Source organism: Suillus bovinus, assembly GCF_016758785.1.
Source record: "Suillus bovinus strain UH-Sbo-P2 chromosome Unknown EDB93scaffold_53, whole genome shotgun sequence".
Classification (NCBI taxonomy): Eukaryota; Fungi; Basidiomycota; class Agaricomycetes; order Boletales; family Suillaceae; genus Suillus; species Suillus bovinus.
Genome location: NW_024542109.1, coordinates 177,457 through 192,156, shown reverse-complemented (window position 1 = coordinate 192,156; position 14,700 = coordinate 177,457). Strand labels below are relative to the sequence as shown.

General features: G+C 46.9%; 3 protein-coding genes across 3 annotated transcripts; 1 reads left to right on the top strand and 2 right to left on the bottom strand.

Moving 5' to 3' along the window:
• Window positions 1-110: 110 nt before the first annotated feature.
• Window positions 111-2,889, bottom strand: EDB93DRAFT_1298476 (major facilitator superfamily domain-containing protein; the record flags this gene model as incomplete). Its single annotated transcript, XM_041454645.1, has 17 exons — window positions 111-579; window positions 637-666; window positions 720-864; window positions 916-925; window positions 980-1,005; window positions 1,057-1,127; window positions 1,179-1,262; window positions 1,313-1,449; window positions 1,503-1,584; window positions 1,637-1,870; window positions 1,923-2,183; window positions 2,236-2,295; window positions 2,347-2,382; window positions 2,442-2,559; window positions 2,612-2,634; window positions 2,685-2,703; window positions 2,761-2,889. The coding sequence occupies 17 exons, from the start codon at window positions 2,887-2,889 to the stop codon at window positions 494-496; spliced, it is 1,551 nt and encodes a 516-aa protein (XP_041305040.1). The 3' UTR covers window positions 111-493.
• Window positions 2,890-4,930: 2,041 nt separating this feature from the next.
• On the bottom strand, window positions 4,931-9,093 carry EDB93DRAFT_1298463 (uncharacterized protein; the record flags this gene model as incomplete). Its single annotated transcript, XM_041454644.1, has 14 exons — window positions 4,931-5,189; window positions 5,238-5,368; window positions 5,419-5,504; window positions 5,555-5,651; window positions 5,705-6,087; window positions 6,142-6,777; window positions 6,877-7,150; window positions 7,195-7,420; window positions 7,471-7,678; window positions 7,741-8,437; window positions 8,488-8,594; window positions 8,645-8,728; window positions 8,787-8,951; window positions 9,012-9,093. Coding segments are annotated over 14 exons (3,435 nt in total), but the record flags the coding sequence as incomplete, so codon positions are not given.
• Window positions 9,094-10,912: 1,819 nt separating this feature from the next.
• On the top strand, window positions 10,913-12,754 carry EDB93DRAFT_700108 (uncharacterized protein). The gene is made up of 13 exons (XM_041457143.1): window positions 10,913-10,933; window positions 10,988-11,020; window positions 11,080-11,099; window positions 11,155-11,169; window positions 11,222-11,260; window positions 11,317-11,345; window positions 11,399-11,412; window positions 11,461-11,493; window positions 11,652-11,711; window positions 11,764-11,904; window positions 11,961-12,189; window positions 12,245-12,293; window positions 12,346-12,754. Exons 2-13 carry the CDS (start codon window positions 11,002-11,004, stop codon window positions 12,538-12,540), a joined length of 843 nt encoding a protein of 280 aa, XP_041305038.1. The 5' UTR covers window positions 10,913-10,933; window positions 10,988-11,001; the 3' UTR covers window positions 12,541-12,754.
• The last annotated feature ends 1,946 nt before the right edge of the window (window positions 12,755-14,700 follow it).

The following is a 14,700-nucleotide window of genomic DNA, read 5'->3' as shown; positions in this document are numbered from 1 at the left end:
TTACCGCTGTTGACAAAATTGAGTGGAAATGGCTTAGTCAGCGTCTGGGACTGTCCCGGGCGTGTCCGTTCGACCTCGTACGTTTGGTGCTTTTCGAAAATCAAAGATCAAAAGCTGACGACAACCTGATTCATTGGAGATATGCAGCATATTTCAGATATTTGGGAAAACCGGATCCGGACCTGATATTTCGTAAAGTACTAGCAAGCTGTTGCTCTATGGAACTATAGCTTTTTAAAATCTAGTTTTTGTGCAGTTGGAGTAACATATCTATCCAGGAAAAGGGGAACACCTGTGTCCCCCGGAACTATGGCTACTAATTGGATTAGATACCAGCTGTCATCCTTCGAGTGACTTTTTTGCAGATGAATCCTCCTGCTGGTAGACGACAGATAAGAAGAGAAGCAGCCTTGAATGTAGCTTGCATAGCGTGAGTGACATCCTAAAAGCAAAAATCAAGAAAACAAATGCGAATTACTTGATATTGGCAATATCAGAGACTACTGCGCTCCCTCTGCTCCTGTTCGAGGATCGCATCTGGATCACGACCAGCGACCTCGGGTAAAAGGAAAGTGAAAGCTGTGAAAGAACTTGTCAGTCAATGCTGTGGCAAAATAACATAATGGTTTTCAATACCGGCACCAAGAATCGAACAGCCGACGAAGACTATAGGGGGAAAAATTGACTTGCTGGCACGCATTAGTTAATCAAGGACATACTCCAAAGCACTGAAGGTATGCCAATCTTGTTCGTGAGGGTGTTGAATACGAGAGCAGATATGATTGCTCCTGTTTTCCCGCATGCCGCAGACATGCCGTGTGCAAACGCTCGGTATCGAGTGGGGAACACCTCAGCGGGATAACACTGTGAGTTCCATTAGCTGTATGTAGTGTGCAAACATGCATGACAACGCACGTAGGTAGTGCTATGCAACGGTCAAGTCAGAACGAGGCATGTTCTAGTCAGGCGAAGAACTCACGCATTGGCTCCGAAGTTGAAAAAGAACTGAATAAAATTTGAGTAAGTAGAGATTTTCTATCAAACCCTGTGACGCACCTGGAGCAACGTGAAATTTACTATGAATGCTGCATTACTCAGGGTATGGAATTTCCCAGCCAAAATGCCCACTGCAGCACGCCGTCAGCAGATATTCCTTTAGAGCATTTCTAACGACCCACAGAACAGAGCCTCCATCAGAAATCCCATGAGCTGAATGTTTTTGCGGCCCAATTTTTCGATGGTGAGCACAGTCACATAATAGCCTTTGTGGCCGTGAGGGATTATGTCAAGAGAGATGGAACTATACGGGTACCTGGCACGAATCCTAGTGCGGTGATGATGATGTTTCCCGTGGCGACATTGAATAGCCTCTCCCAGGGCGTGCCTGTTGATCCGCCATAACCTATTGCAGTCAGTACTACATTTGTGTTCAAGTTGATCCCATAGAAGCTAGCACCACCACGTCAGAAGGAAACTTATTCGATAGTCAGCACCCAACATACGCAATGTCTAGTAGAAACCAGCATGAACAAGTTCCGATGAGTATCTTCAGGTGTCTCCATTCGGAGAAGTACTTGATGACCTCTAAAATATTCGTGAGACCAAGGAAGGCATTCGACACCGTGATGAAACATACCTAGGAAATGACCCTTATTTGGTGCAGACACAGAAGGTTCATTATCGGTGCTCGACTCAGGTTCAGGAGTATGAACACCAGCTTCAACCCCCATCTTCTTCGTCTCTAAATCACTCTGTTCAGTCAGTTCTGCTTCATGCGCCTTCTGGTAACGCGTGGACTCCGGGAGGGTCAAACGCTGGTAGAGCGTCCCGAAAGCCGGAATGAGCGACACTCCAACAATGATCCTCCACACTGAGGTAAATTGTCGATCAGCAACATCATGCAACTAGTACACGACGCGCACCTCCGTCGACCTTGGATGTCTCACCTTCATCATTCATGACATGCTTGTAGCATGCCAGAACGATGATGGTCATCAGTGCCCCCATGAAGCTTCCCCATCCTTGATTCGCGAAGATATATGCGAGCATGGTTCCACGTTTACGAATTGCGGCACGGTCACTTGTCACAGAGGCCGACATAGGGTAATCGCCACCGACACCGACACCAAGTAAGATACGGAACATAGTCAAGTAAATTAGGGATCCGTTGGGGGAGAGCGTGCCTTGGCAATAGCTGAGCGCTCGGGAATACGAATGAAGAATTGAAAAACACACCTGTAGGTGTAGAAATGCAGAGGATAGTCGCAAGGATGATGAGCATAAGCTCTTTTCCGTCTGTCAACGCATATGAATGTGGGTGCTAGCGATAAGATGTAAAGAACTGACAAACTGCCTTTCTCCCTAAAGCATCAGCACAGTATCCTTAATCATCACGAATTTAGTATGAAGCGGGGTAGCTCATGATGTATTACGCAGCTCACCGAACAAAAACTGACCGATCACACTTCCGATATTGGCGGAAGCTTTCAGTAATCCTTGCAGGTTGGCAGGCATGTTTCCCTGTGGGTAAAGCCTATCCTGCAACATACTAGATACGGGCTGCACAGATGGATTTAGTCTCACACGCCGCCATATGAAATAACGCACTCACATTGATGATGAACAAGTCATAAGCTATCCATAAAAATATGAGGTTTTGCATTCGAGCAGGGCCATATGCCTACCGTCCAAGAAAAAGCCAACCTAGACGACAGATACGTTTATGTAGACTCAGACAGACACGGGACTGATAGCACTCACCCCAGCGATACCCAGGAGTTTGACCTCGGCATATGTTAGAATGAAAGGAGGCCTGCCCTTGTCAGATTGCTCAAACTCCTCGAGGGCAGTTCTTTGGCGAGTTTCGTTGCCTCCTGCTTGACCAGACATTGTGCTGTACGGATAGTACTAAGGGATCAATGATGGGCCATGCATGCGTTCTTCGGCCGGGCTTTTATGAAGTGTGGCGCTAGCCCGGGCCTGGGATCAACCAAACTCCAAGTGGAAACGCCACGGTGAGTAACATTTCAGCAGCTCCGGCCAAGCACTGCCTGCCTATAGGTCACGGTTCAAACGTTCATGTGCAGCAGCAACAGCTGCTGCTGCTATTGCCCGTCTAAGGACCGACACCACCGAAAAATTACTGAATCAGTACTGTAATGTCACGTAAGTTGGAAATTTTCAAAGTGATGCTGCTTATTTTCAATAGTCACTGACCCTACAACAAGGAACCGAGAGGAATGTGATTGATCTACACTGCCATATCTGCTTAGATCAAAATGTTGACATGATAACTTAGCACCAGGTGCAACACCAGGTAATTGATGAGAAGATCGTCGTCTATATCATTGGCCGATATGCTCCGATCTACAGAAAAGACCGGAGTGCTCTGGACTGGTGTTTCGCAGTTCAAATGTCTGCTGCCACGTAGCAGCACGATCTAGGCTATGGAGCTACGTTGCTACGTTGTTGCTCCAACAAGGCTAGTATTAGAAACCCAATTGAGAGCTGCACACGTTCCTGACTTGTCGAACGTTGTTGACGCTACTAGTAGGGCAGAATGACAGAAGTCTGGTAAGAGCCGTCCGAGAGAAGAAGAAACGTACCCTTTAGATCCTTCCGAATCATTTGATAGGTACTCACCTGCAGCCAAGAACAAGACACAGCCCTCTAAAGCGAGAGGATGGAAACCGCAGGGATCCTGAAATGTGTAATGTCACGGTCATACTTTATACTGACATGCTGTGTCCGCAAAGAACCACGAGGTTACCTTCAAGGAAACCGCTCCGAATGGAGGGAAACACTCAGAATGGACCGAGGTCAGTTGTTCAACAAATGCAAGCATAAACAAATACACGTTGTACGCCTCGAGCAGAGCAGTGCATATTTTGGACTAGAACACGTTAAACTCCGTGATGCATGGGTGATCGTGTAAGATGATCACATGGATTGTCTGTACAGCCTGAATACAACGAATGGATAAATGCAATGGGCCGTGTCTTGCAGGACACCTTGATCAGGTATGATTTAACGATACAACACTCAGCCCTGGTGCACTCACACATGTATGAGGCCACCCTACCCTTTAAGCATAGTTGACGAGAAAGGAATCGTATTACATACCAAGAAATAAGTCACAGGGCGTACTAGGCCGATGCCGCTTTACTGATGCGTTGATAATAACAAAGTTTAAGTTGCAGGCCCGTGCAGCTTCTGTCAGGGAAACGTGATGACCGTCAGAAGAAATCACGGCGTTGACTCTGCCCTGAAATGTTTCCGCGCAGTCATACTAGTAGCCATCGGAGGAAGGACATATTAAATTATAATGCTGGTCTACTAAGTTCAGTTAGCCCCCGACTTACAAATGCCTTAGTCAATGCTTGTTAGAAGATTATCCGTATCCCGAGTGCCTGACATAGTATCGTAAGGATGGGAACCTTTTCCCGACAACTGTGCTGCACCTCTGCAATTTCGAGTCAGCGCATAAAACCCATGTAAAATGAAGCAGCTTATTCCAAGCATCACAGCCGTTAGAGTGTTTGAAGACCACGCAGACAACATAAACGCGGTAGCAGCTTTATCAGATGCGGCGTATGATAATTGCATTGAAAGACAAGACACTGCGCTGGATCCGTTGGCGGTATTACGAGATGGGAAATTGATAGCAAGTGCCGATCATCAGCCGATGCAAGAGGATAGCTCATCGCCTGAATGGATAATCCTGCAGCATGAGGGCCGGCTCACGTGAGTGGATCTAGAGCAAGTCTTTGGGTAATGCTAATTCACAGAACAGCGCACACAGTTCGCTGCGTTCAGCATTTGCCACTTGGAAAATTTTAGATTGTGGTTGCAACAGACTAAGATATAACAAACCAATTTCTAGAGCGACTGGTTATGAAGCTTCCTCTGCACCTAGGTGCCCGCCCACAGTTGCCCAACAGTAATGCCCGCATCCGGCTGCACACAAATGGCCTGCCAATGTCCTCTCCCCCCGGCCCTCAGAGTAGGTAACCTCCTCTCCCTCCTCCCCATCATTATCTCGTTCTCTGAGAAGCGAACGCCCTCGCGCCGATAAAGAGGGTGGGATATCGACTATCGGACGCCCCATGTGATATCGCCTATAGCACTCCTGGTGACCACCATGCGTGCAAACAGAACATTGGAAAAGCAGTGTGCGGACGGGAAGATGACTGATGATTTGATAAGCGTGGAGAGTGACATAGAGTGCTTTGACTGACCATATCGAACACTTCACAACTGCACTTTTGCATGTCGTACATAATGCGTGAGCTCCAGTCACTGTTCGAGCGCGTGAAAGAAGAATAGGTTTTCGACAACGTCCACAGGCAGTGTAAATGATGGTTTCGAGCTAAAACTTATCTTCAACACCATCCCGCCCATCAGCTGAACAGGATCTACCTTAGTGGTATTTGAAATATCCTCGAAATTGCTACATTTACGCAAGTATGCGGCACATGTGTGCAGTCGGAGGCGAGTGAGCAGTTCTTAAGGATGTTAGTTGAAGCGTTCATGACAGGCCAACACTAAAGCTTACCAATATATGCCTCTAAAAATTGCAAGCCTCTCCCTCGACTGATACCTAGTTCTTTCGCTGCAATGAGCGCCAGCATAGCGCACATCTGAACATCACCCTAATTTGTGTTGTATCAAATATCATGTGAGATCACTTCAAATTATCCCTTACTGTTTCTGCAAATTCTTCAACCGCCTCCCTAAGTGCGTGCCATGCTGCCTCGCGAAGCTGAGCTTCTTCTTGCATCACAGCGCGACGTCGAGATTCAGTCATATCATGCAAGGCTTGACAATCGTCCGACTCCATGTCTACCTGCGAGGCATCCTCATGATGATGTATGAGCCCAGTATTTTGCTCCTGTTCGCGGACAGATCCAACTGTAACCGTACGAATGCTGCTCTGACTTCCCTGCTTTACCAAATGAGAACTGTCGGACGCTGGCTGCGTAGGAGATGGTAGTCGTGCAGCAAGAGCAGCGACAGTGTCACCCCGAGTGCGACCCTTCAGTCGCTTGGCAGTCGAATTCTTTCTGTAGCGTGTCCTCGCCACAGAAGCTACCTTTACCTTTACCTTCTGTGGTTTGGTACTGCACTCCGAGTCACGGCCACTATGTCCTTCGCCGTCGGTATCAGTCGATCCAGGTGACGGACTGGCTTCGTCGTCCTCATGCTCCTTATTACCATCATCCTCATCCTCCATCGAGCGTTGCCCAGCGAGTCTGGAGAGTGGGCTGGGCTGGGCTGGGCCCGTGCGGCCCATACTAAGACTCCTTGACTTCAACATTATGCTTTGTCGAGGGATATCAGGTGGTACGTCTCTCTCGTTTTCACTATGGCTATCCTGAGCGTCGGCGCTCACTACTGCGCAGTTTTCACTGCCGTCTGAAGAATCCGAGTCATCTAGGGCGCCGTCACCTACATGGCGGAGACTTCGATCGCTCGCACTGATACTAGGTGTGCTAGGGCTCTCACTGTAGGCTGCGGACGCACGGTTATACACAGACGGCCGTCGCACATGTCCTTGTACCTGTGCTGCAGGGGAAATAAGAACTGATGGGCGACGAGGTGTAGCAGGCGTCATGATTGCCGAAGGCGGGAGTGCTGGCGCTGACGGAAGGGAAGTAGGTATGTGGCGAGGCGATGAGGATGCAGACGACGCAGGCGTCAAGTTTCGTGAATTAGGTGGTGGTTTAATCGTGGGCAGGGCATCTCGCTCCCCTTCACGTTCTGTCGACGCGGAGGTTTCTCTGCTATTTTTCGATGTAGAGCGTTTATCTTGGGGTTGAGGTTGAGGGTATATTTGATTGGCAATAGATGACCGAGCAGGGGAAGTGGAAGTGGGACGTGTCTGTTGGACCATCTTGGAGACTGAATCTGACGAGGCAGCACGATATGAGGCAGGTTTCGAGGCAGATCCTGAAGCATGTGATCCAGATCTTGTGCCAACCACAGAAATGGCAGCAGGGGCTGAAGTAGAATGCGTGAGGTGCACGGCCATCTGATGGTTCTTCTCCGAATGAGGTGAAGGTCTAATGCATTCCGGAATGAGATCGGTGAGCAGAGAGCCAAGTAACAGCCATATTTGTGCTACGGGCACACTTCCTGCTTGAATAGACGCCTACAGACATTTGTTCACTTACAAAAACCTCATTATATGGGAACAACACCGACCTCAGCGTTAACCTTGCAAACAGCAGCCCTGTTCATCCCGTCAGACTCGACAAGGTACTTTCTAGCCAAATGTTCAAATAGCCCCCCAGATTCCGTATTACGAAGCCCTCCGCGTACATACATACCCATAGTCTGCAGTACGGGCATACGAGGCTTGTTGCCAAGGCATTTCAGTTTGAGCTTTCCTTCAGAAAGTGCCTGTCGTTTGTCAGGGTGACTGCATTACAAATAAGAAAATAACTGCGACATAAAGCGGAGGGTACGGACATATCATCATAGGGCACTTCCCACCTAGCTCTCCTGTCAGAGACAAAAGCTAATGTTCCGTTTGTATCTCCATCGACACCAACATTCCAAGAGAGTGCCACGCGCGGAACGGCATCAATAGGGCGTACAGACCTACGTAAGTCAACTTGAGCAAATGTTCCAGATGCATGCTGAACCCAAAGCGCATGTGAGTCACGGAATATGGCATCTGCAAATGTGGGGCACACATGTGACTATTTGAATATGACTTGACATGATTTGGATACGTACCGGTCACTCCGCCCTCCAAAGAGCTTACTTCAACAGTCCATTTAGCAATCCAGCCACGTCTTACATCCCATATCTCTACAGCATCTGCACCGTTACCCTTGGGATCTTTGTCTTTAGTGACAGAACTAGATACATTAACGAACGCTGGAGTTGCGGACTGTAGTCGAGGACTGGCTAATAGCTCGCTGCCACTCCCTCCGCCAAAGTCCTCATTGGACACAAGTGCGATCTCGCAGGGGAACTCAGGACGCCAGAGTACTCGGCGTACAGGAAATGACGGATGTAGGGTATATGTAGGCTGATGTGCAATATGAACAGACGTGCCGGATGTCGCAAGGTCCCAGACCTGATGGCCATAAGTAAACATGGCGCAGTAAAGCAAAAAAAAACGTGCTTTAACAGTGTGATCCAAACCTCCGCTAACTATCCAGCTCCTATCGGTACCAGTAGTATCACCGACATTATTGGAACCCGGAGTACTACACCAGTCCAATGCGAGAATTGGGCCTGCATGTGCGACAGGTAACCTATCGAGCTGACCCCTCTGGCCCATTTGAAGATCCCACCGATAGATTGATCCGTTGTCAAGACCTACAACAGCTTGAAGGGGATGGGACAGACATGGTGAGAAGACAAGAGAGCGAACAGAGGTTGGATGGTGGATCTTCATGATGCACTTCGACATGTCCCGAAGATCCTGCACCAAGGGTGAGTCACCGAAGAGGCCAGTACACGACAGGTACAAACCCAGACACGCATATCACCATCAGCGGAACCTGTAACACAATAGTACGGAACTATAGTGGAGCAGGATAACTTGTGAATCGAACGAATATGAAACCTCGTCTTCCTTTCTAACGATATTTGAGATGAAGAATTTGACAATCAGACCAGTTCTACGCACCGTACTTGGCATTGCCGATCCTGTTAATGTCCCACATGATGAGATCCCCATTCCGTGCGCTTGTGAGAATCTTGTTGTTATAACCTTCAAAGGAGGGAATGGAAATGAAGCGCTGAACATCGTAGTATTTGCAGCTGCTTACTGCCATGGCACCAGGCAACATCAGTACTTGCACTGTCAATCTTCAAGCCACTACCATCCCATATATTTCGCGACGCTTCGATACGATGCCCACCGCGACCAACAGAGGCTTTGTGGTCATTATTTATGACATCTTCTGGATCAGACAGACGCAATATGCGCAAGGCTAACGATACGTTTCAACGTGTCAATCTCATGCTATACGAAATATTGAGAGGTGGCCCACATTCTCGCCCTGCAACAACGCATCTTAATCCATCATCACTCTTCGCTATGGTCCCTCCACCGTTGGTTGTTGCACGGTGTAAACGAACATTTCTCACTGGTCCCTGGTATCCGTAATTGCGCGAGTCCGAGTAGAGGTCTGCTGTATAACCTACGAGAGACGACGGTACCGTAGAATTTAGCGTCGACGCACGTCTGGGGACTGTTGATTGCATATCCCACTGGGGGCTCGTTGTCCGACCGTGACAAAGTGTTGCTTATTAATTATTGCTATTTTTACCACTGAAATAAAGGTGAGATTTTTGAGAAATCATGTAATCAACGAATATTCTATTCTATTCATTAGGCCCATCTCAATCATCTCATCACGAGCCATCAACGCGTCAACGTCAACCAAAATGCTACCCTGTGCCCAACCCTGTCTTCAACCACAATATTTTCACAGATGTAGCCCGCCTTTGACAGCGACATCACTACGACGATGCTAATGCTAGGCAGCCTGGACTCTTGAAGTTGGATCCTCGAATGAGCAGTTCAGTACCGCACGCCTGTGATTGAGCAGTGCTACAACTTAGTGATGAAGAGGCCATCTTTCTCGAGTCTATTATCTTTGGATTCCGTCCGGACTACAGAGTCTCAGAGATACACAGGGAGCAATCGTTGCAGCTCGCTGTCGTGAATCGTGATTAACTGCTGGTACACAATTATCCATTCTTATTCTCTGTACATCATGATGTTACTAATATTATCGTGTAGCAGTGTATATATGCTGGTAATCAGTATTAACGTGAAGCAATCGGAGTTGTCACTCGGGTCACTTCTGGATGCCGCCATTCTCGTAAGTATCTTCAATACTGTTAGTGGTCGTGTGCACTAGCTCATTCCATGTTAGTTATCCTGCGAGTGAATTCGCCGTTCCATTCGCATGTACTGTAAGTTATTCAAGTCCATGTCCGTGATGCTTGTTTCTGACATCTATCTAGAGATTTGAACGAACATTTTGATCGTGTGCTATTAGTACATGAACTTATGTGAGGGTATATGACCAAATAAAGTATTCAGTCATTCAAAGTGAGCCGGTTGTCTGACTTTCCCTAGAGTAGGATTTCCGATTCCCCTAGCCTACCTTGAGAGGACTAAAAACACTCATGGCTCGTGACTCTACCTTCTCCCTTCCCACTGCCGCTCCCATAGACCCTGCTCTCCGCTCCCACCTTGAGGGCCAGGCCCTCAGTTCTGTTAAGAAACAGTCAAATTACTCATTCTCATGGACGTCAGATGGGGTACTTTCCCTAACACGGTTGTCTTCTTCGAAAGCATCGTAACCATGTCTATCCAAAAGATCACTTTGTCGTACGGACGTCAACATATTAAGGGCCTTCAAATGCTTCGCTTATTTCGAGGTTCGATCTTAGTCCATGCACTTGCTTGTCAAAGTTATGTGGATGATGGTGGGACTTCATTTGATGTTTTCCAGCACATGTCGGGGTAGATAAGCACCGCCCTTGCCACCTACGCAAGAGGATCGGACAGCCCAAGAAATAGTTATAGGCTTATATAGTCTCCGGTGACGCAGGGTGACCCTTCAAGTTGTCAGTCGTGGGACCATCAATATACTTACGACCTTTCCGTTTGACTTTTTCATACATTGGATCTTTTCGTTCGTGGCGAATTATTTAGGACAGTGATCCGCGACATCAAACGGAAAAGTGCGGCGCTACAAGATGTCGTACAATTTTCATTAAGACACCACAAGTTCACGACCCTTTCAAATTAACGAGATTTGGGCTGCCCTATAAGTATTGTACGTTGGTGATCATCGCCCCATCTCTCATTCTTTGAATTCACCATTTGATCTGCACAGTGTCATGTCGGAACTAGAAGAGGCTCTCTATGCTCTTAACTGGAATAACAGCATATCAGGTTGGTCAACCTTGTTGGAAATGAATCATTGTGCTGAATTTCGTTGTTTTACAGTTGTGATCATTACCATGATATGCTACGAGTACAGTCAGTAACTTTCGTGAACCTTGCAGTGCGGTTGAGCGTGATGTTATCTATCTATCTAGTACTTCAGTTCGAAAAAGAGGTACCGAGAAGCTCATTTTATCTTTGTCAATTACTCATAATCATATGATCACAAGGTCACATATGTTTGGGTTAGAGCTTGACCCCAACGAAATCATGTTCCGAAACTGACTGGATATGCAGGCAAGACAGTGGTCGGTGATGACCTATCTATACCTCGCTGTGAGTTCCACCCTGCCAAAGTGCTTCATGGTTTCCTATTTTTGTTGTTATGTCAGGTTCGATATTTTGGCATTTCGCTTGCAATGTACGTGGCTGTATCCTTCAGATGGTACATTGTATGTTGACACTGACTTATAGCATTTGCGCTTGCTGTACGTAAAGTGGTGCCAACTGAGCCGTCATTAACTGACCAGCGTTAGGGGGAGGTCTATTTTATATGCCTGAAGCAGTGAGTTTGTCTTCCCTCAAAGAACTCTAGGTTGACCCATATTCAGCCGTGCGTCAGAATTTCGTTTTATAGCTAGGCCTGATGTACTATTGATTTCTTGTTTAGTTGTGAGTACGTCATATTCAACTGAATCTAGTTTTGCTCACCGTGAAATTGAAATAGGTAGAGGTATATTTCTGTTTATGCAATGGGGTATCTCTTTCTATTCTTGCTTGACGAAAGGTAATTCACGGTTTGATGCATACCTTTGCGCGCACTAATTTGGTATTTACAGTCATTCTCATCTGGCGTCTTTACGCTCTGTACAACCAATCCAAGCCCGTACTTTATGTTCTACTGGGGTTATTCCTCCCTGTCGTCGCACTTTACATAACGGTGGATATATTGTTATGGAGTCGATCCTCAGCGATTTCAAGTGAATTTCCACTTTGATCGAATTTTGTGCAAGCTGATTGATGCCTTGGTGTGTAGTGCAAGTGATAGTAATAACTCCAAACATCAAGTACTGCACGGCTTTCTTCCACACCGGGCCTATGCTAGCGATATACACTTCCATTCCCATCATATGCTATGATATTTTACTGGTCGTTCTCGCCATCGTCGTCCTCAGGAAGCACCTGAAAGACCGGAAGGGACTTAAATTGAAGCCTAACACCTTTGTAGTCGTGATCATCCGATATCATGTCGTATACTTTGTCCTGTAAGCTCTCCTTCACTCATTGTGTTCCCTAAAAGCATTCATTAAGTCACACTAGGAATTTGGCAATTCAAATCATCATGACGGTATTATGGGCCAACCTTTCGGTATGACCTCCTGTGATTCTAGAGATATCTGCTCTAATGCAGGAATGCGCAGACGGTGGCGATAAATCTCATGTTTGTGTTCTACGATACCGCACCATATATTATCGTGCCACGTCTTATCATCAGCATTTGGGAGACGCATGCGAAGGATAACTGTGTACATGTCAGTACGACATTCGAGGATTGCGTCTGCTGGACTTCGCCACCGATATTGGAGCAGCACGAGATGGATCCCTGCGTCGTGTGATGTTCCGACTTGAGAAAGGGAGTAAAGTGAAGTCCTTCGCTCAGGTTCTCGTCCTAAAACCACTCTGATAGAACAAGTAGTCCAGGCGCCCAATGTTTATGTGTAAATATGTACTATCACGTCCACAAAGTATCAGCATTTAGTTTTTATTTAATCACTAGGTGTACATGTACAATTGCGGCCTACCATAATTTATGTTAGAGGATTCGATGTGCTCTTGGCTTGTGACTCTAACTTTGAGAATGCAGTGAAGGCGGTGAACACTCCTAGGGAATTGAGATAAGAGCATGAGTATCATTCAATTTTTTTTTGCATTCTCTTACTGTGTTCGTCTCTCCTTAGATGGTTGATATACGAATGAACCTAAGACTCAGGAACATGAATATTGTAGGACAAATTCAAACATGGTAAATTTGACATAGTCTATTGTTTTATTGGTTCAAAAGGCGAATGTACTAAACGCGCGCGAAAGGAGATGCCTATATCAGCTTGCCGACCTTCACGCCATTTCCATACATAAAGCGACCAGTATTAACGATAGCCACGCCACAGAGAGCAACGTGGGCTCCGAAGACATCGACCAACACATTATTGATGCACATTTACCCGCAATAAAAGTCGTTTGCTACGAGGTCTAGTGACAGTGACTAGCTGGGATCCGTGAGCTAAACGGTGTTCCTCGCCCGTGGACAACTGGCGAAAGTTGATTTGGAATTTGGAGTTGGGTCTTGGGCAAGTATCCAATATATATGTCGACGGCCACGTGTCTCATCTGTGTAGTCTTCAGCAACAGTTTTAATTCCAGGAATTGTATCATCTTTGTTCCACTTGCACAAAGACCTGTTCGCTGGCTCAAATGCGCAGGTCTCGCGAGGTATTGACGACTTCAGATAATATGACTGTCTTGTACGAGGAAGTGCCGGCGAAACACCAAGAAAACCGGTGAGGGACGACGAAAGGGCGAAGTCTGAGCTTTTTTTGCCACATCACATTGAGGTTGAAGGAACTCGCACTGCGTACTTGTGGCTGTACATCAGGATGCCTAGCAACTTAGGGCCAGCTTATTAGATAACCGTATCTCCGCTCGCGGCCCATCTGACTTGTCTGGACTCACACGTGCACCATCAAACTTCGAATTCTACTGCGTACTACACCTAAAAACTGATATTCTTTCATGAACAACAACCAGGCTACTGGAAAGCATTGGCAGGTAGGTATGAGTGAGAACACCGCCGTCACATGAGTACATTCTTGTACGTCGTATTGCCCTGATATCATATTGACATTCCCTCAGCTGTTTAAATAAAAATGACATGTTGCATCACTTAACAACGTGATATCAAGGCGCTCCGCGCGCGATACATCCTTCTACGCCTGCCATTAGCTCAATCCACCTGCGGACTGGCAGCCGGCAATTAATATTTTGTGAGAAGTTGTTGCAACCTTCCACCATAGGGCCTTTCATAAACCCCAGATAGGAAAAGCGTAGCTAGTGCGTGAAACTTGTTTTTATCTATACAGCTTGGCAGGTTGGCAGGTATTCTAGCGCCAAAACTACGAAATCCCGAAGGCGCAAACAGCCAGCATTGGCCAGCCTCTGCCTATGAGAATGAGCAAGCTTCCAGATCTGTCACTTTTTTTATCTGGATATGATCAACAGGATCGAGCGCTTGCTTGTTAATACATCATTTCTTCCACCTCCACAGCCGTCGTCGCCGGAACCGGGGATTTATGAGACCGCGATGGCCTTGCCAATGACCTTGCCAATGATCAAATTTGTCCCGAGTCTGGCTGCCAGTCACATCTACTTGCGTTTACAGCCCCAGATTGATGAGCTATGCACATTCTGCAGATATAAAGAGGGGGACGTCGGTTCAGCTCATTATCCAACAACTCCTACAAACTTTTTGTCATCTGCAACACTCTTACCAAATCCTAGCAGCAATGTCTGGCAATGACCGTACGTCCTCTCCTCTACTCATTTGTTCGACATGCAAGATGTATTCGCTCATTGACCTCCAGACCCCCGCATGAGGTTAAACAACGAATTACAGAGGATTTATGGTCCTTCTGCGTCTACCCGTGTCACGTGGGATATTTATTCGCAAGGTCCCCCAAATGCTTTAACGTGGTATGCGACCGTCTACAGTAAGGTTGACT